Source organism: Malaclemys terrapin, chromosome 2 (genome assembly GCF_027887155.1).
Source record: "Malaclemys terrapin pileata isolate rMalTer1 chromosome 2, rMalTer1.hap1, whole genome shotgun sequence".
NCBI classification, from domain to species: domain Eukaryota; kingdom Metazoa; phylum Chordata; order Testudines; family Emydidae; genus Malaclemys; species Malaclemys terrapin.
This window is the reverse complement of record NC_071506.1, coordinates 68,024,613-68,051,911: the sequence shown is the minus strand read 5'-3', so window position 1 is coordinate 68,051,911 and position 27,299 is coordinate 68,024,613. Positions and strand designations below refer to the sequence as shown.

The following is a 27,299-nucleotide window of genomic DNA, read 5'->3' as shown; positions in this document are numbered from 1 at the left end:
AGCCCTATGATACATGATGATGCTTCCTCCTATTCTGCTTGAAAAAATCCTCTCTGTGTGATTTCGTCTAGTGTTTGATTATGGCACACTATCCCCTTCCCCCTTCCAAAGAGAAATGGCCAGAGGAACATTAGCTATTACCTTTGTTACAAGTTAGCTATAATCTCCTAGGCGTTTTTACTTCACTGTGGAACGAGCACACAGACTTGGAGCCAGATTCTTCCACCCTTAGCAACGTTGACTTCAGTGGAGCAGCGCTGTTTTACATCAGCTGAGAGTCTAGCCCAATAGGTCTGATCACAGAGTAAGGTTACTAACTGTGGCAGAAACCCTGCTTACTAAGGGTTTCCCCGGGCCTCTTCTGTCAGCATATTAAACGGCGAGCTCTTTGGGGCAGCATTAGCCTTTATGGTGCTGGGCACATTATTAAAATAATAATTAAGAAAAAGATTAATATGAATAAGAATGCATGAACTTTGGTGACTTAAAATCTGTGGCTTTGTATTTCACAATTAGGGACTCTGTTTATAACAAGCCCAACTGAATCCCCTTATCCAAAAACCTCAAATTTTGGAGGGAGAACTGAGAAATGTGGATCAAATCCTGATCTGAATTTTGTGGCATGGGCCCCCTCTCTAACTGACAGCACTGCATCTCTCTCCATTTGCACTAGTTAGAGTCCTTTGATTTTCTCTGAAGTGCCTGTTTGAAATACTGTCGCAGTCTATTGTGGCAAAGTGCCTGATTTTAGAAATAAGCACAAATCCGTTGTGGGGCCTTTCCCAATACTTACAAAGACACTTGATCATAAAATGTAATGAATATATTGTTAGTGTGAAGGTATTGTAGGAAAGTATTAAAAGTCTTTTCCCTTCCAATTATTAGTGATTTATTGGTAAATGATATTATTCTTTCCATAAAGTGCACACTATGTTTTATTGCACTGCACACTGAATTTATAGTGCTATATTTATTTGTTAAATTGTCATTTTGGTTGCATTCTGTTTAAGTAACTGTATATTCCTATGGGCCTGATTCAAAAGAGAAAAGACTCAATCAGCTATTAGTACGTTGGATCTAAGGATATGTCTGCATTAGGAAAAAAGATTTAAAATAGCAGTGAAAACATGGCAACTTGGCTTTTAACTAAGGTTAGCAGCTTGAGTTAACCCCCTGGTTCTCTAACCAGCTAGCTGAGTATTGGGGCAATCCCCAAAATGACATCAATCCAATATACCAGCTCTATGCCACACACTTCCAAGCACTCAGGGACAGCAGACAGGACATGACTTGAACAGTGCTGTGCTCCAGCTATCCCTGGTTGCCAAAATGACACTTTAGGTCCTGGGACAGTTGGATACAACTTAGGGCATCCCTGAGGCTCTAACAAGTCTAGCCAGCTGAAATATATCCCCAGCCAAGATCAGGGAATGTAAAGGTGGCATAAAGCTACCTCCTCTAGTTCATGGCTTCATAAATTCCAAGGCTGGAAGGGTGATTGTGATCATCTAGTCTGTCCACCTGTATAATACAGGCCATAGAACTTCCCTGAAAAAATGCCTAGACCAGATCTTTTAGAAACACATCCAGTCTTGATTTTAAAATGGCCAGTGATGGAGAATCCACCACAACCCTTGGTAAATTGTTCTGATGGTTAATTACCCACTCTGTTAAAAAATATGCCTTATTTACTTGAATGTGTCTAGCCTCAATTTCCAGCCATTGGATCGTGTTATACCGTTCTCTACTAGACTGAAGAGCCCATTTTCAAATATTTGTTCCCCAAGTGGGTTCTTATCGACTGTAATCAAGTCACTCCCTAACTTTCTTTGTTAAGCTAAATATTTTGAGCTTCTTGAGTCTCTCACTATTATGCATGTTTTCTAATCCTCTAATCATCCTTCTAGTTCTTCTCTGAACCCTCTCCAATTTATCAACATCCTTCTTGAATTGTGGGCACCAGAACTGGACACAGTATTCCAGCTGCAGTGACACCACTGCCAAATACAGAGGTAAAATAACCTCTTTCCTTCTACTCAAGATTCTCCTGTGTCACATTAGCCCTTTTGGCCACAGCGTTACACTGGGAGCTCATGTTCAGCTGATTATCCACCATGATCCCCAACTTTTTTTCAGAGTCACTGCTTCCCAGGATAGAGTCCTCCATACTGTAAATATAGCCTACAGTCTTTGTTCATAATGTATACATTTACATTTAGCCATATTAAAATGCATCTTGTTTGACTGTGCCCAGCTTACCAAGTGATCTGGATTGCTTTGTATCAGTGACCTCTCTTCATTATTTACCACTCCCCCATTTTTGTGTCATCCACAGACTTTATCAGTGATGATTTTATGTTTTCTTCCAGGTCATTGATAAAAATGTTAACAAGCAAGGGGGCAAAAACTGATCCTTGCGGGACCCCACTAGAAACATACCTGCTCAGTGATGTTTCCCATTTTGAGACAGTTAGTCAGCTTTTAATCCATTTGGTGTGTGCCATGCTAATTTTATATTGTTTGAGTTTTTAAATCAAAAGTACCAAGTTAAACATCTTATAGAAGTCTAATACATCAACACTCTTACCTTTATAGCCAAACTCGTAATCTCATTAAAAATACATATCAAGTTAGTTTGACAGGATCTATTTTCCATAAACCCATGTTGATTGGCATTAATTATATTACCTTCCTTTAATTCTTTTTTAACTGAATCCCATATCAGCTGCTCCATTATCTTGCCCAGGATAGATATCAGACTCACATGTCTATAACTACCAGGTCATTCCATTTACCCTTTTTAAATATTGGCAATACATTAGCTTTCTCCCACTCTTCTGGAACTTCCCCAGTGTTCCAGGACTTAATAAAAAGCAACATTAATAGTTCAGTGAGTTTCTCAGATAGCTCTTTTAAAACTCAAGGACATCCTGATTTAAAAATATCTATCTTTAATAGCTTCCATTTAACATCTTCATGAGATGCTAGTGGAATGGAAAGAGTGTTATCATATGATATGATTATATCATCTGTTCTTTTTCCAAACAAAGAACACAAATATTTATTTAACATTTCTATTTTTTCTACATTATTATTCATAATTCTATCCTTTCATCTAATAATGGAACAAATACTATTGTTAGGTTTCTTTTTGTTCCTAATATACTTAAAACCAACTTCTTATTGTCCTGAACTCTGCTAGCCTTAGATTTCTCCTTGCTTCCCTTATCAATTTTCTACAGTTCCTAACTTCTGGTTTATATTCATTACACTCTAATTCCTTTTCCTTCCGTTTGTTATATATTATTATTTTTATTTTTTCTAACTGCCTTCACTTCCCCTCTACAATTTTTTTTAACCAATATGGCCTTCTTTCTAGATTGTAGGATTTGGGCTTTTGGGGCATCTAGAAAAGTGTTCTTAAACAATTTCCAATTATCATTTATATTTTTCTGATAAAATTCTTGCTCCCAGCTGATTTGGCTCCTAATTGTTTTCAGCGTTATGAAATTGGCCCTTTCACAGCACCAATTATATATACCACTGGGCTGGACGTCATACTATTTGCACATTATAAATGTGATCTCAAGCCATGATCGCTTGTACTTAAGCTATCATTAATTCTTAGTTCTGTGATCTGTTCCTCTTTATTTGTCAAGACAAGCTCTAATAAAGAATTCCCCCTTGTTGGATGCAATGCCTTTTGTTAGGAAATTATCTATAATATTTAGAAATTCCAAGGATGTTTTAGTACTGGCAGCATGAGACCTTCAGCATACATCACTCATATTGAAGTGCCCCATGATCACACAGCTTTTTTCCCCTACACATTATAGATAGATGTAGGGGAAAGAGCCAGACATTCTGTTCCCTAGTGTCATTTGGTGGTTTGTAGCAGACACCAACTAATACCTCATGCAACAGGGTAGCTGGCCCATTCAATGAAACTGGACTCAGCTCTCCTGTTCCAGTCCAGGAGCTCCCAGTCGGGCCAGTTAAGAGGGCAGAGCAGCATCTAGGGGTTATAAGAGATCTAGTGAGAAAGAGACGTAAGGAGTCAGAGCAGACTGAGTCAGACAGGAGAAGGGCAGGAAAGGAGAACTGCCAGAGATGGAATGTTTTTCCTGGGAGAGGTCTGAAGGCAGGAGGAGCAGCAGAGGGACTTAACCACTGGCATGTCCTAACATGGAGTTACTGAGGACCCAAGAGGGAAACTGAGGCAAGGGGCCACTTGCAGAGCTGCCCTGAGACCACAAGAGGGCACCTGGAAGAAGGCCACTTTATTTGTTAGGACATTGATCTGTAAGCATTCAAGATAATCTTCCGAGTTATCAGTGACTTGGAAACAAGTAATGCCATTTTCAACATGGAGTGCCACTCCCCCTCCCCTTTTGCCTACTCAGTCTTTCCTAAATGGATGTAACCATTGATTTTAACAGTCCAGTTATGCAAATCATCCCCCCCCCCCCAGGTTTCCATAATACCAACTAGATTGAATTTATGCTCATAAATGAGCAATTCCATTTCTTCTTGTTTGTTACCCTGGCTCCTAACACTGGTGCATAGACAATTAAAGAATTTCTTCTTTTCATGTCCTTTGGTTGCTTGATTAATTTTGCTCTCAACGTCTTGATTTAGTTTTAAATGAGTTGAGTCCTGGACCAAGCATAGTTTAATCAGTTCCAAGAATCAGACCCACAGAGAGAACAGCATTAAGAAGACCTCATCTAAACCTCTCCTATGAGGTCTCTGGAGAAAAAGAAAACTTAATTTATCGATAGTACATGAGGTGACTGAATATAGGTGGGGTAACACAGTCAACCACGCTCCAGCATGAAACATTGTTGAGCTTCAGTTTCTCCTGTAGAATAGTTCCCCGACTGCGGTTTTAGCCTTCCCTTGCTAGTGTGGTAACTTGTAAACGCTTGGTTTCAAGTTTTGCTCCCCAGCCAGACCTCTGTGGCAACTAAACAATCTTCCTGCCTCTTGCTGGATCACAGCTGTTTCCCCAGGCTCAGTGGTTGTTTCAGACCCCTCCCTGGACAGTTCTTTTCAATCCTCTCCAGGCTCTCTGACTCTGTGGTCCCCTTTTCAAGGCCCAGTCTGTCCTTTTTCTGTCTATGCAGAGCTTCAGGTGGCACTGAAGGGGAACCAAGGCCTTCCCTGTCCTCTGGGTGTCAGCCCAGAAACCCAAAGGATGCAATGGTTGTCTACAGCTTTTGTATCACTTTTCCATAGCTGGCTTTCTATTCTATTCTATTCTTATACCGCTCCATCACTGTAGTATCTGAGTGCTTTCCAGTAGTGTATTAAGTGACATTACTAACCTCTGTCATGTGTGGTTTGTTCTCTCTCTCACTCTCTCTCTGGGGAAGAATTGCATGTGCAGTGTTTACGTTTGGTAGGATTGTTTATTTAAATGGACATGCTGCTATCTTTTATATTAGAGAAGGCAAGATTGAAGGAGTACACCTTGTACTTGGAGTGGAAGGTGGTGAGATTTTGTGAGGGGCCTTAGTTCTTATGGGAGTTCATTCCACAGTCTTGGACCAGAACCTGAGAAAGCTCATAGACTAAGGGCAGAAGGAAACATCATGATCATCTAGTCTGACCTCCTGCATGTTGCAGGCCATAGGTACTCACCCACCCACTCCTGTAATAGATCCCTAACCTCTGGCTGAGTTACTGAAGTCATCAAATCATGATTTAAAGACTTCAAGTTACAGAGAATTTGCCATTTACACTAGTTTAAATCTGCAAATGACCCATGCCCTATGCTGCAGAGGAAGACAAAAAAACAACAACCCAGAGTCTCTGCTAGTCTGATCTGGGGGAAAATTCCTTCCTGACCCCAAATATGATGATCAGTTAAACCCTGAGCATGTTGGCAAGACCTACCAGCCAGACACCTGGGAAAGAATTCTCTGTAATAACCCTAAGCCCTCCACCTCTAGTGTCCCATCATCAGCCTTTGGAGGTATTGCTGCTAGCAGTTGCAGATCAGCTACATGCCATCATAGGCAGTCGCATCATACCATCTCTTCCATAAACTTATCAAGCTCAGTCTTGCAGCCAGTTTTTTGCCCCCACTGCTCTCCTTGCAAAGCTGTTCCAGAACTTCACTCCTCTAATGGTTGGAAACTGACATTTAATTTCAAACCTAAACTTGTTGATGGCCAGTATATATCCATTTGTTCTTGTGTCCGTATTGGTGCTTAACTTTAATAACTCCTCTACTTTCCTGGTATTTATCTCACTGATGTATTTCTAGAGAGCAATCATATCTCCCCTCTGTCTTCTTTTGGTAAGGCTAAACAAGTCAAGCTCTTTGACTCTCCTCTCATAAATTAGGTTTTCCATTCAATTCCATCATCCTAGTCTCCCTTCTCTGCCCCTGTTCCAGTTTGAATTAATCTTTCTTAAACATGGGAATTGCACATACTATTCCAGATGAGGTCTCATCGGTACCTTGTATAATTGTACTAACACTTCCCTATCTCTATTGGAAATACCTTGCCTCATGCATCCTAGGACTACATTAGCCTTTTTCACAGCCACATCACATTGGTGGATCATAGTCATCCTGTGATCAAACAATACACCCAGATCTTTCTCATCCTCTGTCATTTCCACTGATAGATCCCCAGTTTATAGCAAAAATTCTTGTTGTTAGTCCCTAAGTGCATGACCTTGCACTATTACATTTCATCCCATTTCTATTACTCCAGTTTTTGAGGTTGTCCAGATCTTCTTATATGATATTCTGGTCCTCCTCCATATTGGCAATAGCTCCTAAATTTGTGTCATCCACAAGTTTTATTAGCACACTCCCCTTTTTAATGCCAAGGTCATTAATAAAAATATTAAAATAAGATTAGTCCCAAAACCAATCCCAGAGGAAGTTCACTGGTAACCTCCCTCCAGCCTGACAGTTCACCGTTCAGTATGACCCATTGTAGTCTCCCCTTTAATAATCTCCTTATCCACCTTTCAATTCTCATATTGATCCCCATCTTCTCCAATTTAACTAATAATTTCCCATGTGGACCTGAACTCAACTGCCTTACTGAAATCCAGATAGATTAGATCTACTGGATTTCCTTTGTCTAAAAAAATCAGTTATCTTCTCAAAGAAGGAGATCGGTTGGTCTGGCATGATCTACCTTTTGTAAAACCATGTTGTATTTTATCCCAATTACCATTTACCTCTATGTCCTCAACTACTTTCTCTTTCAAATTTGTTCCAAGGCCTTGCATACAACTGAGGTCAAACTCACAGGCCTGTAGTTTCCTGGATCACTTTTTTCCTGTCTCCTACTCAGACAAACTTCATCGGTGTGGTGGAAAGTTCCATTGTGCCTGAGGAGTGGAGTTGTTGGTTCATCCCAGATCTTTAGGTGATGATTTAGATATGCTTGGCCTAGGCTATTGAGCACCTGAAGATAAAGACCAAGACCTCCAACTTGACTGGATATTTTACAGGAAGTCCATATGGAGATTGTGCCGTGTAGTCTTTATACACAGTAGGTTGCAGGGCTGCTACTAACAGGTCAGGCTTCTGTGCCACATTTGGACTAGCTACAGAGCTTCCTTCCTGAAGAGAGATACAAGAAATGTTGTCTTTAATATACTTCAATGCACTGGTTTTTGACCTTTTTCATCTGCAGACCACTAAAAAATTTCAAATGGAGGTGCAGACCTATTGGAAATCTTAGACATAGTCTGTGGACCACCAGGGGTCCACGCACCACAGGTTGAAAACCACTGGTTTAATGCATTTTCAGCTATGGCCGTTACCAGCTCAGGTAAGGTATGTTACACATGGTGCCACCTACTGTCTGAACATTATAATACAGATACATCTTATCTCAACCTTTAAGTTTTTCATTCATATAATTTGCTAATTTTATACTATCATATGATCTTTAAATTTCAATCTGTATCAGTCTAAGTGTCTCTAAATTATACTGCTTTTTCAATTATGTGACTCAAACACATAACAACTTGGTCATTTTTCTGTCCATGAGCTGCAACAACTGTTTCTGGTCAGTTTGGAACTTTTGAGTCATCATCGTCAGGCTCTTCATCCTACATCTGTAGTGTTCGCTCTGTTGATTGTTCATTCTGAGGAATAAACTGTAGATGTCAAAGCTTTCTATTGAACTCTCCACTGTTGGTCTTGATCACATGATATGGGTGATGAATTCTTTTTCTTTACAACAGCTGGGTTCTCCTTTTTCTTCATCCAGTTTGACACAAATGTAGTCACCAGGTTCTAGATCTGGCAGTTCTCTAACTGAGTGATGTCTGTTATAAAAGTGTTCATAAGCTTTTTTTTGCCTTTTTTTTACATCTGATTTGGCTACTCTCTTCATGTCTGGCCACTTTGGAGATAGCTACATTTCCAAACTTGTAACAGTAGTTCTGAGTTGTCTTCCTATCAGGATTTGTGCTGGACTATATCCAGTAGCCACTATCCATGCTGATGTGTAGCTTGGAAGAGCAAGGAATGGATCTTCCTGCTGTAGGAGTTTCTTGGCTGTCTGTACAGCTCTCTCATTCTTTCCATTCTCTTGTGGATAATGTGGACTGCTAGTAATATGATCAAAGTCATATTTTGTTTGGAATGACTTAAATTCCACTGTGGAGTCTGCGTACCTCAAAAAATAGCCCACAATGATCAGATAATGATGTCCTCTGAATTCACATAAGTCTGCAGATAGTTTCTTCCAATGTCTGTCTGGTAGAGGTGTTGCTATCAAAGGTTCTTTGTGTTGTGTTGTGTTGGTCTGTTAGTTCTGCAATGTTCTCATGCAGTTACTTTATTCTTTATGTCCTTGGTGATGCCCAGCCACCACACTGACTGGTTGGCCCATTCATTGCATTTAATTAGTCCTGGGAGTCCTTCATGGATGGAGGTTTAGGATTCTCCTCTCATTGTGTTCGGAATAATGATGCAGTTGCCTTTAGTTATGAGTCCATTTGACTCACTTAATTGTCCATATACCACAAAATAATCTCTTGTCACTTCCTTAGTGTCCTTTGGATACTTGGACCAGCTGGCCCTAATGTAAATTAGAACTTTTTAAAGTTGCATTTCTGTGGGGGTTGCTTGTAATAGCTGGTGTAGTCTCTTTTCAGACACTGGTCTGTATGCCTCCACAGCATCCATGTAAGCTACATCATCTTCAAGCTCATGGGTAGTTGAGTGTGATGCTGAGCTCCATGACAGAGTTTCTGCTACTATTAGATTTTTTTCCAGGAACATAGTTAATAATTGGGTTAAATCTCATTAACCTCATCAAAAGATATTGGCATCTCACCAGTGCTTGCCCCGGGTCTTTTCCATTGATTAGGGTTACAAACGGTTTATGGCCTGTTACCAGTGTAAATGAATCCAGTCTACATAGATATCCATACAAGTTCTCACATGCCCATATACTTGCCAGGCACTCCTTTTCAATCTGTGCATATAATTTTTCTGCTTCTGTGATTGTGCAAGAGCAAAATGCAACAGGATTCCACTGAAATCCAATGTACCAGTTTGCCATAGCTGCTTACATCCACACAGACATTGTGGGTTTGTTCACATCATATTAGTTGAGAATTGGAGCTGCTGAGATAATGACTCTTACCTTTTTTGAAGGCAATTTCTTGATTTGGTCCCCTAGCCAAGATGTGTTGGATTTTAACACTTCACTGAGTGGTTTTGTGACTGTAGAAGGATCTTGTAGGTACCAACCAAAGTAATTCATCATCTGCAGTACGTATCTCAGTTTTGGTAGATTTGTTTGGTGCAGTCAATTTTCAAATTGCTTTTATTTTTTCAGGGTGAGGACTGATTCCATCTTCGTTTATCATCTGTCCCAAAAACTTGATTTGATGTAAGCAGAAAATGCACATTTCCTTGTTTAGCTTTAGTCAGGACTGACTGATTAAGCTTAGGACTTTGTTGAGGGTTTGTTGTGTTCTTCCATCAATGACCCATATATCAAAATATCGTCTATGAAAACTAAACTCCATTTTTGTTCATTAACAGCTCTCCCATCTTTCTTTGGAAAATTTCAGGTGCACTGGTAATTCCAAAAGGTAATCTTTGAAAGCAAAATCTTCCAAAGGGTATGATAAATGTAGTCAATTTAGCACTCTCTTTGGTGCCAGAATGCTCTCAAAGCATCCAGCGTGGAGTATACTGTAGCTCCTTTTGTGTTGGGAAGGAATTTATCCAGTGTCGGGAGGGTATATTTTTCTCTCACAGCTGTTTCATTAGGCATTTTAAGAGTCATACAGGTATTTTTCCATTTTTCATTATAACCAGAACCATGTTGTTGGCTCAGAGATTTTCTCAATTATGCCAATAATTGGCAAAATCTGTTCCTTTCTCTTTTACTAGGCATCCACTTTATGACGCAAAGGGATAGGAATCCTGAGAGTTATATTGCCTGTTAATGTTATTTGTATTGTATTTGTATTATTTGTAAGGTTATTAAAAAGTCCAGTGTCATCAAATATTCCATTTGATTTCTTCCACTATTCTCACTAGGCCAATCATGACTATTACTCTGTGGCTGAGAATGTTGGTGGGCTTTGATCCTTTGATCACATACACTCTGAATGCAAAGCTTTTGTCTTTTAATTAGTGCATGTGGTGACCTGGCCCATGCAGTTCAGAATACTTCCGTAGATAGTTGGGACTGTGTCAAGTGACTTCAGCTCTGGGAGGGGTTGAAGGTGATTATATGTCAGTTCTAATATGACTCAGCTCCTGAATCAATTTTAAAGTCAATAGACTTTCCATGAATATTCCATGCATCTGAAGAAGTGGGGTTTTTACCCACGAAAGCTTATGCCCAAATAAATCTGTTAGTCCTTAAGGTGCCACCAGACTCCTTGTTGTTTTTGTAGATACAGACTAACATGGCTACCCCCTGATACTTGACATGAATATTCAGTTTAACTCTCCAGGCAGGCTCTCCCTCATCCCATATGATAGATCCCAGAAACAATGGTTCTTGATTATCTGCAGTAATCAGTACCCTGACTGCCTTAGTGCGGCAAATAGCAAAATGTCCATATTTTGTGCATTTACTACTTCTTGCACCTTTGGCTCAACACTCATTTCTTGGACTATGATTTTTTCCACTTCTTGTGTATTTAGTCTGAAAGGTTTTGCAGTTAGCCTGGGACTTGTCCCTCAATGCCTCAGGGGTTTTATTATAATTACTTTTAGCAATCATGCTGTGTCTGTTTACTGCTTCTAAACTAGTTTCTGTTTTTTAAGGTTTTTCAAGTGGCTTTGGCCTTTTCTTTTGCTGCTTCAGTAGCTCAATCTGCTTTGTTATCTGGGTAGCTGTGTGTTGGGTTAAACCTGTTTTTAATTGTAGCTGCTTTGAAATACTTTTGTCTGTAAACCCAATAACCAATCTATCTCTCATATTTTCAAATTTTATAGTCCCCAAATCACAGTTCTTATAAAAGCTTCAACAGATTCCCTTGGTTCTTGAATTCTCTGTGAAAACATGCCCTTTCATAAACCACATTTCTCCGACGTATGAAATATATATCAAAAATAGCCAGAACTCTTCCACAGTGATTGTTGTTGGTAAAGGCAAAGGATTTAAAGATATGCTCTACCTGCTTCCCTGTAGCATGAAAATTAAATACAATACCAATATTTCTCCAGTTTCCTGATGGAGTTTCAATAGAAATGCAAAATGCTGCTTCTAGTCTGTCCATTCTGAAGGTCTGTCAAAGTGAAGGTCTCTGGAGCATTGAAGAGGGGCATATTGATGAGATCAATCCTACAACCTTTATTGCTTTTTTCTTTTCTTTGGTTTGCAACCTTTGTTACTGTCACCTTCTGTTTCTGTTATCCTCTGGTACTAGTTAGGCTACCTTTACTTCTGACACCATGTCATGCATTCCTTGTGCATGGTAGATTGCAGGGCTGCTACTAGCAGGTCAGACTTCTGTACCAGATTTGGACTGGCTACAGAGATTCCATCATGGAGAGTGATACAAGAGATGTGTTCCCTTTAAGATACTTTAATGCACTTACAGGTATGACTGTTAACCAGCTCAGGTAAGGTATGTTACACATGTTATAATACAGTTTAGCATTCCATCGCAGAATGGAAGACAGTTTTGATGTACTTGTGATAGCCTTTGTTGCTGAGGAAATGCATGGCAGTGTTCAGTGGTAGCTGGAGTTTCCTAAGGGCTGATAGCTTCATGTCCAGATATATTGCATTGCTGTAGTCAAGATGGGAGGTGACAAAGGTATGTATAACTGAGGCCCAGATGGGATGCAGTCTACTAGCAAATTGGAGATGACAGAAAGCATTACTTGCAGATGTTGCTATGTGAGAGCTTAGCATCAGTGAGGAATCCATGAGTGCTCCCAAATTATGGACTGAATTGACCCAACTGTGGGTGTGTGCCTTCAACCAAAGGAGATTTAAGAGTTTGTAGCCAAGATGCAAAATATATTTCTCTGCCCACCAACATCACCTCTGTCTTTCTCAAGTTCAGCTTCAACCAGCTGTTCTTAAGCCACAAGATGATCTTGTTCAAGCATTGGGCTATGTTGATGGCCATGGCATGGTCATGTGTGCTGAAAGAATAGGTAGAGTTGTGTGTGTTATTCTACCTGGCCTGACCCCTTCTAGGCTTCTGTACAGCCTATCTTATCTGCTCTTTCAGGTAAGGTCCTCTCAGGCAATGTTCACAGGCCACCTGCTTAGCCACTGTGGAGAGCCCCAATCCTTCTATTCCCACATATTGACCTCCAGCTACTTCTTCCAGAGTCACCTCATGATCCTTTAGTCCCCTTCCTGGTGATATACTCCTTCCGGTGAACCCATTTCATCTGAAGACTCCCAGGGCCACTGGGGAACTCTACTTCCCAGAATTCCCAAGCCTTAAGGGGAAACATCCCCATAACTGGTGTGCTGGGGCTGAGCGTCTGCCCAATGACCAATATCGTAGTATTCGATACCAAACTAATTCTCTGGACACCCCCTTCAATATCAGCATGACTCATTGTAGTTTAAAATCAAAACAGTATCTCCAGTAGTGTCATTCTTGAGACAACTTTCTTCTATTGGCTGTACTTGGAGGAATCAAAAAGCCTGCCCTTGCCATAGCCAATGTGTACTGGGTACTAGAGAGACACTCTTTCTAGTTTGTTGGATAACGAATAGAGTCTGTCCATTTCTGGTGGATGGAAATCTGGATACTGACAGCCTATACAGGGAGCAAATGAATGGGAGTTCTCTTGGATTAATGACAGGCTGGATAGAGGATGGGAGGGCAGCAAGAGGAAACCAGACAATGCTGAAATGTGCGGCTGCAATATGGTGACAGTTATTCTAAGTATCTGTTATCTGAACTAATTTTAGGAACAAGATTTGGTACAGTAGCTATAATATTTCAGGCATTGCATACCAGCTGCATGCTCACAATGTGGAAATGTTTTCTATTCCCATAGATTTCTTCATTATCTGCAGGTGCCACAGAAGGTAAATTAGCACAGTCAATGATTTCTATTACTTTTGGGAATCTAGCCATTACATATGACTTCTCTGCCATTCTGTTGATGATGTAGCCTTATGGGAAATTCATCAGCTGCCTGTCGAGCATAGACTCTATTAGTTGTATTAGGGATTTCAGTGGAGTTATACAAGGGATGAATTTGTCCTGGAGTGTTGACTCATCCGAATGTTGTCCTGTGCTAACTCTTTGCAAAATGCCTGTATTTAATTACAGAGAACTTTCTGTAGTCTTATCCTTCTCCCCACCAGAGAGTAGATCGGAGAAGCTGAACATGGCTCTCCTATCCAACAGGAATCTTCACATGTACTGTCCGTCCATCCATCCTTATATTGAAGTACTTTGCTACTGAACATGTTCCTGTTGAAATGAGAGTTAGTTCATTTTGCTTTCAGTTGCTTAAATGTTATGGAATCAGTTCTGCCCTCAACTAAATGAGAACAGGCCCAAGTGACTTCAGTGAGAATACTACTTGTGTACCAGTAACCATGTAGATCCTTTTAAAATATAAAAGGTATAGTATTTGATAAATAACGTCCTTGCATCCTCTTAGGATAAATTAACCTTTATTCATAAAGTAAGGTCTCAGGTAAGGTTTAGGGTCAAGTTTTCAGGTATAAGCAATTTCAGTAAGTTTCACTATCATAAATATAGGGCCAAAGCTACTCACACTGAGCCAATGGCAAAGCTTCCATTGACTTCAATGGGAACAGAATTTGGCCCAAGATTAATACAAGTCACTAACAAGAGAAATTTGCATTTGTATGGAACAAAAATGAATTATGTATGCAGACTATGTATTTGCATACATCCATTAGCCATTTGCACATGTATTATATTGTAGGTGCAAATGAGGCACTTATATTTGAAAATTTGGTAATTTGGGACTGTGCAGAAGTACTGTCCATCATTTCCATGCATAGTACATAGTTGTACTAAAAATATTGTTAAAATGTAATGAATGTTGACACTGATGGATGAGTAAATGCACTTATGACATGTAATGCTGAAGAAAAATATTATAAAGAGAATGGATTTCTATTGTCATTGTACTGACAGCGATGTTGTTAAGGTTGGTAAGTGCTTATGGTATGTCTTGCAAGAGCAGTGACTGCATTAGGTTAAACTTCCTGTCACCTTCAGCACTCATCACACAGCTTGGCACAAATCCACACAATTGGCAGTCTATGCTTAAGAATGTTTCAAAATTGAAATAAATACATGAGCTGTAGATAAAGACTTTGACATTACTCTATGGGGGGAGATTCTGTGGCACCTGTTATGGTAACTACTGATAGACAATCCCTACAAAGTTTGGAGGATCTGATTGGTTCAGGATATTTAGCCCAGAAAGTGGAACCTCTAACCCCGGATCTGAGCAACCTTGATCTTTGTGAAAGTTTAGATCTTGATCTAGATCCATACTTGGCTATTATGGGCCACACCAAAATCCCAGATACGTACAAACAAACAAAAATCCTTACTTACTAAATTGTGGGGAAATTTTGCTCTAGATCCAAATCCAAACTACTAGAATCCAGACTGGAGATATCACAAGAAGAGAGGGCTTGCAATCACATTTTTAGTACTGTTTAACCAAGTGGCTTTTGAACCTCTATAATGATTTGGTTCTGCTTTTGGGAGAAGAGTTTTTATAGCTCAGTCATTTTGCCAACCCTACAGCCTAAATCACCAAATGCCAGGCCATTGGTGTCAACAGGGGTGCTATGTACATGTCAGAGGGAGACTGGAAACCTGTAAATGATGTCACATTATCCCTGAGCTATAACACTTGCTTTGCAGAAGTCAAATGAGAGAGCAACCATACATTATTCCTATTCTGTCATTCAAACTATGTGAAAATCAGACTTGGCCCCAGTGAAATTCAAACAAGCTGCATATTTAATATTAACAGATAAAAATACCTTGCGCTTGCATCATGCCTTCCCCCTGAGAATCTCAAAGTGTATGAAGGAAGTGTCACAGTATCCATGTGAGGTTGGTAAGTATTATTAGCCTACTCGGTTGGAAAACCAAGGCATGAGGGATTGTGAATTCTTGCCTAGAAAGTCTAGATCAGAACTAGGAATAGAACCCTGGGTGTCTATCTCCCAGTCATAGAATCATAGAATATCAGGGTTGGAAGGAATCTCAGGAGGTCATCTAGTCCAACTCTCTGCTCAAAGCAGGACCAAGACCAACTAAATCATCCCAGTCAGGGCTTTGTCAAGCCTGATCTTAAAAATCTCAAAGAAAGAGATTCCACCACCTCCCTAGGTAACCCATTCCAGTGCTTCACCACCCTCCTAGTGAAAAAGTTTTTCCTAATATCCAACCTAAACCTTTCCCACTGCAACTTGAGACCGTTACTCTTTGTTCTGTCATCTGGTATCACTGAAAACAGTCTAGATCCTTCCTCTTTGGAACCCCCTTTCAGGTAGTTGAAAGCAGCTATCAAATCACCCCTCATTGTTCTCTTCTGCAGATTAAATAACCCCAGTTCCCTCAGTCTCTCTTCGTAAGTCATGTGCTCCAGACTCCTAACCATTTTTGTTGCCCTCCGCTGGACTCTTTCCGATTTTTCCACATCCTTCTAGTAGTGTGGGGCCCAAAACTGGACACAGTACTCCAGAATAGAGGGGAACGATCACGTGCCTCGATCTGCTGGCAGTGCCCCTACTTATACACCCCAAAATGCCGTTAGCCTTCTTGGCAACAAGGGCACACTGTTGACTCATATCCAGCTTCTCATCCACTGTAACCCCTAGGTCCTTTTCTGCAGAACTGCTGCCTAGCCACTCGGTCCCTAGTCTGTAGCAGTGCATGGGATTTTTCCATCCTAAGTGCAAGACTCTGCACTTGTCCTTGTTGAACATCATCAGATTTCTTTTGGCCCAATCCTCTAATTTGTCTAGGTCCCTCTGTATCCTATCCCTACCCTCCAGTGTATCTACCACTTCTCTCAGTTTAGTGGCATCTGCAAACTTGCTGAGAGTGCAATCCACGCCATCCTCCAGGTCATTAATGAAGATATTGAACAAAACTGGCCCCAGGACCGACCCTTGAGGCACGCCGCTTGATACCAGCTGCCAACTAAACATGGAGCCATTGATCACTACCCATTGAGCCCAATGATCAAGCCAGCTTTCTATCCACCTTATAGTCCATTCATCCAGCCCATACCTCTTTAACTTGCTGGCAAGAATACTGTGGGAGACCGTATCAAAAGCTTTGCTCAAGTCAAGGAATAACATGTCCACTGCTTTCCCCTCATCCACAGAGCCAGTTATCTCTTCATAGAAGGCAATTAGGTTAGTCAGGCATGACTTGCCCTTGGTGAATCCATGCTGACTGTTTCTGCTCACTTTCCTCTCCTCGAAGTGCTTCAAAATTGATTCCTTGAGGACCTGCTCCATGATTTTTCTAGGGACTGAGGTGAAGCTGACTGGGCTGTAGTTCCCCGGATCCTCCTCCTTCCCATTTTTAAAATCTTGGGCTTTAATCACAAGATCCATCCTTTCTGCTCCCTGAGACCCTTTGTTGCAGCTATGCCAGAAAGACAAGCGCCACATAAAACTGATTGTTACTTTTGCAGCCATTGTACCATAATAGAAAGAGACTAGAAGAATTTTTATGAGCATTTTAGTTACCAGGGAAACAAGTCAACTTTTCTCCACAACAACTTACAAAATGTTCTGGGCGTGAAAGTAGATTTGTAAATGCCAGTTTGCATTTGATTTGTGAGGTAGTTCAAGATAATTTAGTCAACCTTGGAAATGAAGGAACAACTTCAAGATGCAGTCCTTAAGATGGAAAAAAACAATGGTTAGCAGTACAGTGTGATTGTGAGAGCATTTTCATCTGCATTGCACTCCAAGAGCTAAATCTGACATACGTTTGACAGCATTCCAGTTGGCAAACAGCAACATTTTAGTAAGTCAGTACTGCTGTGAGACCAATGTGAGATCTGATCTAACAGCAAGATAAATTGATCCCACCCCAAACTACAACAACAGATGGACTAAACTTGTAAAGTTTTTGTATGTCCTTTCAGAACATCATACATACCTGCTTTGCTGTCTGTCATTAGCATTCCTGCCTTAGTTTCCAGCAAAAAATGAACATGAATTTCTTGGCACAAGAATGCACTTTAATAATCCACTCACTGAATGTGAAAAGAATATTAATCACATTTTTAAAGTGACACTGCTCTGTATTTTACATGACTTTTACTCTTTAACAAACCTTTCAATTTTAGAAACTTGATTTTAGAAACATGCTGTGTGTGTTCATTAGGTCTTGCATGCAACAATTCCAACACCTCCAGTCCTTTCTGAATAGATTGGATAGAGATGTTCTCTGCTGTTTTGTCAAGTCAAATCCATTTGTTTGCTTTTTAACTCTACAGGTCAAATTCACAGTTGGCATGCGTGGATGCAGTTTGACTTCAGTGAAGTTGTGCCCCCTTATGTTGTACTCGGAATGTCAGGGAGTTCTGCGAGCACTACAAAGGCACAGAAACGGGAGTGCTGGAACAATTTTTATAATTGCTGAGAGCAACTGAACAAAACTGTAAACCCTGCATATGATAGAAATCACTTCAAGCCAGGGGGTGCAGTAGCATCCCGAGCACCCCTATTTCCAGCACATATGAGCAGAAACATTCATCTGAGAAGCTAAATAGAGCTTTAGTGGAATCAGACTGAAACAGTCACTTCCAGGATCTTCACCTCATGCTTTTGACAGCCCTGAGCTCTCCTTTCTGCACAGAGCTCTTCCCAGCCTTCATTTGCCTTGAACCACCTTTTCATCTTGTCTGTCTGACTGTTCAGTAATGGGGAAGAGTCCAGTCCCCCCATCAAGATGAAGGCCCCATCATTTCCCTGCTCCCTTACTAGTCTCTCTTTCACATTGGCCATTTTTCTTTCCCTTGGTCAGCTTTCCAAGCTGCCCCCACCCGTTCTCCCCAGTCTTCCCTACCCCACTGTGCTATTGGTCTGCCCAAATGGAATCACAATATACAGCTTTCCACAGTGGTCCAGTTCAGAACTCTGTCTCCCACGCTAACCTTGCCTTTGAACAAAACTCTCAATTTAACATTGATTCTGGGATATGAATAGCACTATAGATAAAGTTAAATATCAGTAACAAAGGCATGGCTTTGTTCTTCTGGGGCCCTACACAAAGGTAGCAATAATAGTTATTGCATTCTTTCTCAATAACAGTTCCAATTGGTTCACAGTCAGTTCACTGCTTCAGTTGTTTGAAAAGCATATCAGTAATGGGCATTTTAGTGGTTTGGTATCAGTGACTCCAACTCCAAAGGCATCTCCAGTGAGGAGAATGAGAGTCATGGGAGTATCCTGTTTAGAGATGGAGCTCACACCTGCCTCAGAGTTTGATGCAGCAGATGAGCCAGAGTTCAAGCCTGGTACCGGAGCTGTAGAATTGAACCTGTTTTATTCCCTCTAATAATACTGCACCACAGGTAACAGGTGTTGCCCAGGACTTAAAATGGTCTCCAAAAAGTGCTAGGTCTGTCCCTGACTAACAATGCGATTTACATACTTCACAACAAAATGTCAGAACTCAGACACTTTGTTAAATATGTTTATAATACTCCCTCACCTTAGGAGTCTGCATTTTAGAGGCTGGATTAAAGGTTTGCAACCTTGTTAGACCCAGCTCACTTTATACCCTGCACTTCCTTCATGTCAGATTGTGTGATTTGCCTGTTGCCATCCACTGGCTCTCAGTATCAGCACCATATCCCATATCTGTGTCAGTTTTGGCCACCCACTTTCAAATGCCATAGCTCTCTGCTGCAAGTAAAACATATGATGCTAATGTGGGCACACTGCTAACTTCAGCCATATGTATAGATTTAGTGTCATACATAATGCCATCACCGCACATGTCAGAATGTCATAGAAGCCATACATGACTTTAATTGTGCCTGGCTTGGCTCTGTAATACAAGAGAGGTGGAAGAGGATTCAGGAATCTTTCCCCCATCCTTGAGCCCCTGAGCTGTGTCCAGGCCCAACTGTAGTCCTTGTGCCCAGGAAGCACTAGGGTATGCCAGCCTAGTGTCACTGACAATTCAAAGCTCTCAAGAGGGAGAGTGAAAGGGACATGACCCTATTCTGCCCACATCCGCAGAGCTGGCCCCATGTAGGAAGGAAGCACAACCTGCATCCTGTGAAGAGATAGTGAAGTGGCAACCATCCCATTATACTCCTGGAGGGCATTATGTCTGCCTGATGAATAATGCTTCTAGGAGCGCTGGGGTAGTGGACCATTACACAGTCCTCTGTTGCGCTGGCTGCGCCTTTAAGATAAAACGTAGCCCTCATCATTTTTAGTGATTCTGACTAATAGGATTATGTTTATCTTAACTGGTTTGCCCTAACCAGCCTTTATTCTGAACGCTATCAGTTTGGTATGACGGGGAAAGAAAACCAGGTATTTTTCTGTCAGACAGTTCTCTGTGATTTTTCTCCATATCAACGGCTGTCACAGCCATCACAGAAGATAAGAGACACTAAAGTGCTTAACCCTGCTTTTTATGTTTAGGTTGCTGCCTTCTGCATTGCTCAGCAAACTTCTCCTGCAGCCCCAGACAAAGTGGCTCTTATTTCAATATTGCAATATTCTGTGAGGCATAATGGTTGTGTTTTACTGTTTAAATTCACTATATTGTGGGTATCAGCACAGCAGAAACAGCTAACCCCTGACACCAAAGCACATAAAAATACAAGATTAAGATAAAAGGGTCCACTGAAGACTGATGAGTTGTAGAAATAGTTAAAAGTGCCCTGCCGACAAAGTGCCTTGCAAAATGTACCTTCTGATGCAGCAGTGATAGGAAAATGCCTTTTTATTTAAATATTTATATAGTTTTATTTTGAAAAAGAAACTTTGAATCCTCAGCCACAAAAAGAGATGGTCTCTGGAGACCCAAAAAAATAGACCAGATTGTCCGATCCCCTTATTCATTCTGAAAATACCATACACCACTGCAGTCAATTGACTTACTTGTGCAATTAGGTACCGTGACAATCAGGGTCTTTCTTACTCTTCAGACCCCCTGTTCTCCCCTTGGGGTGTCTGGACCCTGATTGTGACAGATAGTGCTTGACATGTGTTACCACTCTCACAGTCTCATTCAGTATGGGGTAAGACCTCATTTTCCAAGAGGCACAAACCCACGGCCACACATTAATTGTGTACTCAATTTATAAGCACAGTTATCGGCACAAGATGAACTAATACAAGGCAATGTTATAACAGACTCTCCTGTTTTTGCTGTTACAGATTAATCTCAAAGGTATTGGGCAACTTTATAAAATCCGCATTGGTCATGACAACAGTGGAAATGACCCTAGCTGGTACCTAGAGGAGGTGAGACTTGAAAGAATGGCCCCTACCTCTGACCAGGAGATTTGTCTGGCTGTAGACTGCTGGCTAGCTGAAGATCAGGATGATGGAGACACCTGGACAGAAGTAGCAATTGGGATGTCTGAAAAGGAGCTTTTGTCAAGTATGTGTCGCTTACATTATAACAAATTTTTATTAAACCTGAAGGGACGTAACCTGGGTTGCTTTGTGAGCTGTTCATACCCACCCCTCCAGTGCAAAGCTAAAAGCCAGTGTAACCAGCCACAAGACAATCCCTCCCAGCACAGAGCCAATGTGGTAGTTCTGACAAAACCCCTTCTCTCCCAGAGGCCAAGGGATGTGGTCAGTTTATCCCTATGCTCCTGTGGTGCTTGGCTGCTGCAACTGCCCCCTAAAACACTGTCAACTGGTGCTAGTTAAAGCAACCAAAAGGCACACATTGACCGAGGAGCGGGGAACACCAAGACAGCTTGAAATAAGGCTGATGTCACACATTCCTAAGTTGCACAAAATGCTTTGTAGCTGCAGTTCAGGATCTGGGCAATGAGTAGTTGTTGCTCAAACCAGATTTGAGCTATTCTCTGTAAAATGGCAATGTATAACTTTAGTACGGATCTTTTGAAGGACATCAGAGGTTATCCACATTTCTGTTGACACCATGAATTTTTATAAGTGGAGCAGAAGAAACACATACAACAATTAAAAAGAACAAAGAAACAAATTTCTGGGCTTTTATAGTGGCACAGTTGGAAAAATCATTTAATGTATCACGTCTTTATAGAATTTCCTTGACATTAACAGGATGATGGTGCAGCTATGATCTGGCATCATAGGCCCCTGAACTAGACCTTATGTATGTTATAGTTCAGGCAGATTGCATTTGAGATGAGATAGTAGGAATGCAAGGAATTAGTGGCTCACTGTATAGAAGGGTCATCCCACACTTAGTCAGTGACAATCAACTAGTTCCAAAAGATGTAAACAAACTAATACCTTTAGGAGGTATGTCATTTTCCCCAAAAGCAATCTAGATTGAAACTGAGACATTTTTTTCATAGATTTTAAATCCAGAAAGAACTATTAGATCATCTGTTTTGACCTACTACACAGCACAGGCCATCGAAATGTTGGGAAGGACAAAGATACAAACTCATTTCCCCTCAACCCCCTGCTCTTTTCCCCATTCTCTAGAATAGTATGCAATTTAAGTAACACCCACACTGATTAAGGTGTTACATAAATTAGGATTGAGCAGGTGGAATTGAGACCCACCTAATCTGAAAACAGTATTTGCATGAGCCGCAGTATCACTCTTGGGAACCCCATGTGACATAAATGCCAAACATTGGTGCAATAGGAAAATGAATGCCTGATGTTAGTGGAGTTGCGTCAGGTATGAATTTGACTCTCAGGACCCGATTCTCTACTGGGCAGTCATTTACAACTGTGCCAAGGAAGTGTAAAATACTGCCATTCTGATATGTAAACCGGGCCAGCTCCAGGCACCAATGAAGGAAGCAGGTGCCTGGGGCGGCCAATAGAAAGGGGTGTCAGTCCATCTGTTGTTGGGGCAGCACGTCCGGGAATTCAGCGGCAATTCGGTGGTGGGTCCTTCACTCCCTCTCGTCCTCTTCGGCGGCACTTCGACGGCAGCTCAATCTTTTTTTTTTTTCCTTCGCCGCTTGGGGCGGCAAAAATGCTGGAGCCAGCCCTGTATGTACACTCACTCTGGCCAGTTGTAAATGGCTACACAAGGTGCAAGGTAGTGGAGAATCATGTCTACTGTGTATATTGTTGAGAATATGCTCAAAACAGGGCATTAGTTCAGCCCTGCTAAAAGTGGTGGTACACTATTGCTGTTGTTGTATTTGCAGGGACACCATCTTTGCTAAGATGTATGCAGCAAGTAAAAAATATTCATAATATGGGTTTTAGAAATTTCATAACTTTTTTAAGTTTTTAGCTACAAATTAACTATTGATTTTGGGTTCATTTAAATTGAATATCAATATAAACTCAGCAAGGCTGCCCAAGGATTTTCTATTTCTCCATAACGAGAAAATGAAACGCTAGCCATTTGCATTTCCCATTTACAAGGGTAATTGCCTATAAGTACTGGACAAACCACATCTCAAGTCATTTACCCAACAAAACAAATAATGTGCTGCATATTACCTAACAACAACCTGATACAATTTTATAATTTGTCTCCAGTGCTTTCAAATCAGTCTGGTACCTTTCCCCAGCACAAATTCACTTAATTAAAAAATAATAATAATTTCCCCAAAACACTAACCAAAATGGAAAAGTATTTTTATAATCTCAACTCAGGAGGCATTGCATTTTTTATTGCTGTTCTTTGCCACTGATCTTTATTACTCATCTTTTCCCTCTAAACGGTGTCCTCTCCCTGCTTTCTCCATTCAAAACTCCATTATCCTCCCAACACAGACTCGAAACCTTAGAGTTGGTTTTGATTCCTCTTTCCCTTGCCACCTTCTACCTGCCCAATTCCTTCCCTCAAATCCAGGGGTAACTGCTACCAGTTACTGTCAGTTCTTCCTTACATCATCTCTAAAATCTCTTCTTTCATCTCCTTCTGTTTCTGACTTTGACAACTTTTCCTCCTGCTTGTCTCCTTACATGAGGCCAGTCAGTTCAAAATGCTGGCACTAAAATAATCTTCCTGCTCAGAGTGATGCTTTCATCCCTGTTTAGCCTTCACTGGCTTCCCTTCATCTTCCATGTCAAATTCAGACTTCTCACCCTTCAGGGTTCTGCATAACTCTGCCTTTGCCTCTACACTTCAGGTTTTATTTTTTCTCTAGTTCCCGACCTACCGGCCCTCATGTCTGAGTGCCTCTTCTTATCTCCTTCTCCCATCTCCTCATCATGCCTTCTTTCATGTCACTCCCATTACACTTGGAACTCCTTCCCTGCAGTTCTGGACAGTCTTGCTGACTTCCAGTGTTCATCATTTTACACTTACTGAATCAGCGTTCTTCAGACTTGACTTGGTTTGATCCCATAGTGACTAGGGTGACCAGATAGCAAGCATGAAAAATCAGGAGGGGAGAGGGGGAGTAGTAGTTGCCATATAAGACAAAAGTCCATAATATCGGGTATCTGGTCGCACTAAACAAACTCAAAGAAAATCCATTCAATAGTTATTAAAGTGATGGATGCTTAAAACTGACAAATGTGGCCTGAATTGTGTCAAGGAAAAATATAAAATACAAAAAAAAACAAAGAAAAAAAAAAGGAAAAAGAAAATAAACTAGAAGATAAAAAATGCTGTAAATGCTCACAATTTTACTTTAAATACTCATGACTGCAGAACTGATTTTTTTTTCAACCATGGCTTTTGATCTAAAAGCTATACAGTACAAGAAATGTCAATGTTTTTATTTGTTTTCAAATTATCTAAATGCAAACTGTGTAATGTGAACATAAAGGGGAAAAATCTATTTTGTCCATGCTTGAATACATCAAAAATGGTTGAACTAATTTGGCTCAAACTTAAAAAAAATTCACTTTTGGACTAAGGGAAATCAAGGAAAAAATTGTTTTGAGAAATTTATGAGCAGCTACAGAGAGCAGCATTAGAATAGTCTCCTAATAATATGTCCAGTCTGTTAAAGCACCAGGTCAAAAATGGCTGACTTTATGTGGTCCTAGAGTTGTCAGTGGTCCACATCCATCATAAGATGGTACAAAAAGTGACCAAAAGTATTAAAAGTCCAAATGTTATTACTTTTATCACTATCAAATGTTTATCACCATCTTACCACTAGAGATGTTCCAAGTATCTATGGAAAAATTCAATCTGAGGCAGGCATCCATTGACCTACAGTAAGTAAATTAATACCTGCACTTTTTCCTAATTGAAAGGTTTCCTTTATGGTACAAAGACTAGCATTTTCCCTTACATAAGTTAAGAGAAAATTACCATGGGTATCAATCAACATGTGTCATGGCACAAGGTGATCAATAGCTGAGATTGGTAAGAAATTGTCTTCCACATTGCATACATATGTGTACTATGGAGGTATATTTGGCTTTTTTGCATTCACTTGAAGCATCTGACTGTGGCTATTATCAGACACAGGATATCTAACTACATAGAGCACTTTTTGTTTGAGGGACTGTGGGAATTCCTATATTCTCTGCTGTCATTTTGTAACAAACCCCTTGAGAAATGCAATATATTTGATTTACTAGCATCTTTTGATACCATTGTATTACAGTGTTAGAAATGTTGGTTCTTTACTGCTTTAACATCATTTCCAGAAGTCCTGCCAGCAGTGATGGTGCTGCCAAGAAAGAGATTGTAAACATAATGGTTACAGTGAGTATTGTGGCTACAGCTACAGTTAGTGGGCAACTTTAAGATCAGTCTATAGCCCTGATCTTGCAAACATTTATGCATTAATCACTTTATGCCTACGAGTAGTGGACTGGGGCCTAAACCTGCAATACTTAAACTCCCAGCATAATTTTTGAATACAATATTTGCCTGGTATGTTTTCAGGTATGTTTTATAGAATCAGTTCAAATCAAGGAAATAAAATGACAGAGGAAATTATAAAGAAGTGGAAGAGGAGTCATGATTGAAATGTCTCCATGCCATAATGTTTGTATTTATCACTTGCCAGATAGTGGGGCAATTACAGCTTTTGGGGAACAGTTGTTGAGAGAGTCTGCTGAAAATTTCATGTGAAATAGCAGCTATGTGAACTAATAGCAGCTACCTGATCTGAAAATAATTTGGGCAATTTGTGTCATTATGATCACACAACTGTAATTGTTGAAAAAGCTTATCTCGTATGCAGACTGAGTGAACGAAATGTAAGTTATACTTCATCTTAAATTCATCTGCTATTAGCTAGGAGTCTAAACTAGTGAGGGCGACCATTTTAAAACTATAATAATCGAGTTACTCTGAACAGTGTTGAGTTTGGAATGATGATGTATAGCATGTGGAGAGAAAAGACAAACTTTTACAGAGCTGTGACTTCTAGTTTCTTATTCTTCCATTTTAATACTATCAGGTATGCCTCTTCCACCTTCCCAAACATGTTAAGATATCAACATCAATTTAGTCTTTCAAACAAAACTGGCTGCAGTACTTTTAAATATATACAGTGGGCAAAACTGACAAATAATGTTGACCTCTAGGGTTTGAGTTTGCAAGCCATCCATGCAGGTAACTCCCTTTGAAGTAAATAAGAGTTCCACTTGCAGAGTGCTTGCAGGATGGGGACTATAATGACTCTAACTGATTACCTTAGATCAAACAGTATTGGCAATCCCAAACCACAAGATAGGCCCTCCAAAATAATTTGTAATAATAATACAGTTTGGATTCTCTGTTTTATTTCATAGAAGTGTAGGACTGGAAGAGACCTTGGTAGCTCATCTAGTCCAGTCCCCTGCACTCATGGCAGGACTAAGTATTATCTAGACCATCCCTGACAGGTGTTTTTGAGACATTATGATGCACTTTGATCCTCTTTCAAGCTTTTATGCCACAATTACAGGAGCTAGTGACTTTTTTTTAAATGATAACTCAGTTTCTCATGTAATCACTAGACTCTAGGAGCTGGGATGTTAAGAAAAATACCAGATAACACAAGGTGCGTGATAACATTTCAATAGTTAGCAAAACACTGAATTGTTATGGCCTGAAAAGGTACATACCTAAGCACTGTCTCTCCTCACTGCACTCCTGTAATAGTCTTTAATGTTAAGTAACCCTTCCGTTCTTTTTTGAACATGTCTATTGTAGCTGCTTTTACATCTGTCTTTGATGGAGGCTTTCAGAAGTTCACCATCCTCTGCATGAAAGCATTTTACCTCCCTTGTTTCAACTTTTCAGTCCATGACCTCAAGTCCTGGGGTTTTCCATTTGATTTTAGAGCTTATTTAAAGAATCCTTATATAGCTACTTGAAGATTTCAATCGTATATTTTCCAAAAGGTTAGTTTAGTAGCAAGTGCTATCCTCGTTTTTCCAACCATTCTATGTTAATTAATCCTCCTAAATCATGTTGCCCTTTTCTAGACCCTTTTCTATGCCTTTGATGCCCTCATATTAGATACAGCAGTCTAAACTCAGTTTAACAAATCCCTCTCATAATGTTAAAGTAATGTCTACTGGCTTGCATTCAATAGTTCTGCTTAGAGTGTAATTTCCAATATATCCTCTGCTTTTTTTTTTTGAGCAAAGGCCTGAATCTCTACTCTGTTACCGCAGTTTTTTGCTGGCATAACTACACTGAAATCAGTGGAATTACACTGGAATGAAACTGCTGCACTAGATTGGGGAATCAGGCCCATCAGGCTCTAA

At 40.3% G+C, this 27,299-nt stretch overlaps 1 protein-coding gene across 1 annotated transcript in view; it reads left to right on the top strand.

The window, feature by feature from the left end:
- RP1 (RP1 axonemal microtubule associated) overlaps positions 1-27,299 on the top strand; it is a 258,962-nt gene that overhangs the window by 91,398 nt on the left and 140,265 nt on the right. Inside the window, exon 25 of the mRNA XM_054020164.1 lies at positions 20,868-21,093. Coding sequence (XP_053876139.1) covers positions 20,868-21,093 — 226 coding nt within the window. The remainder of the gene's footprint in view (positions 1-20,867; positions 21,094-27,299) is intronic.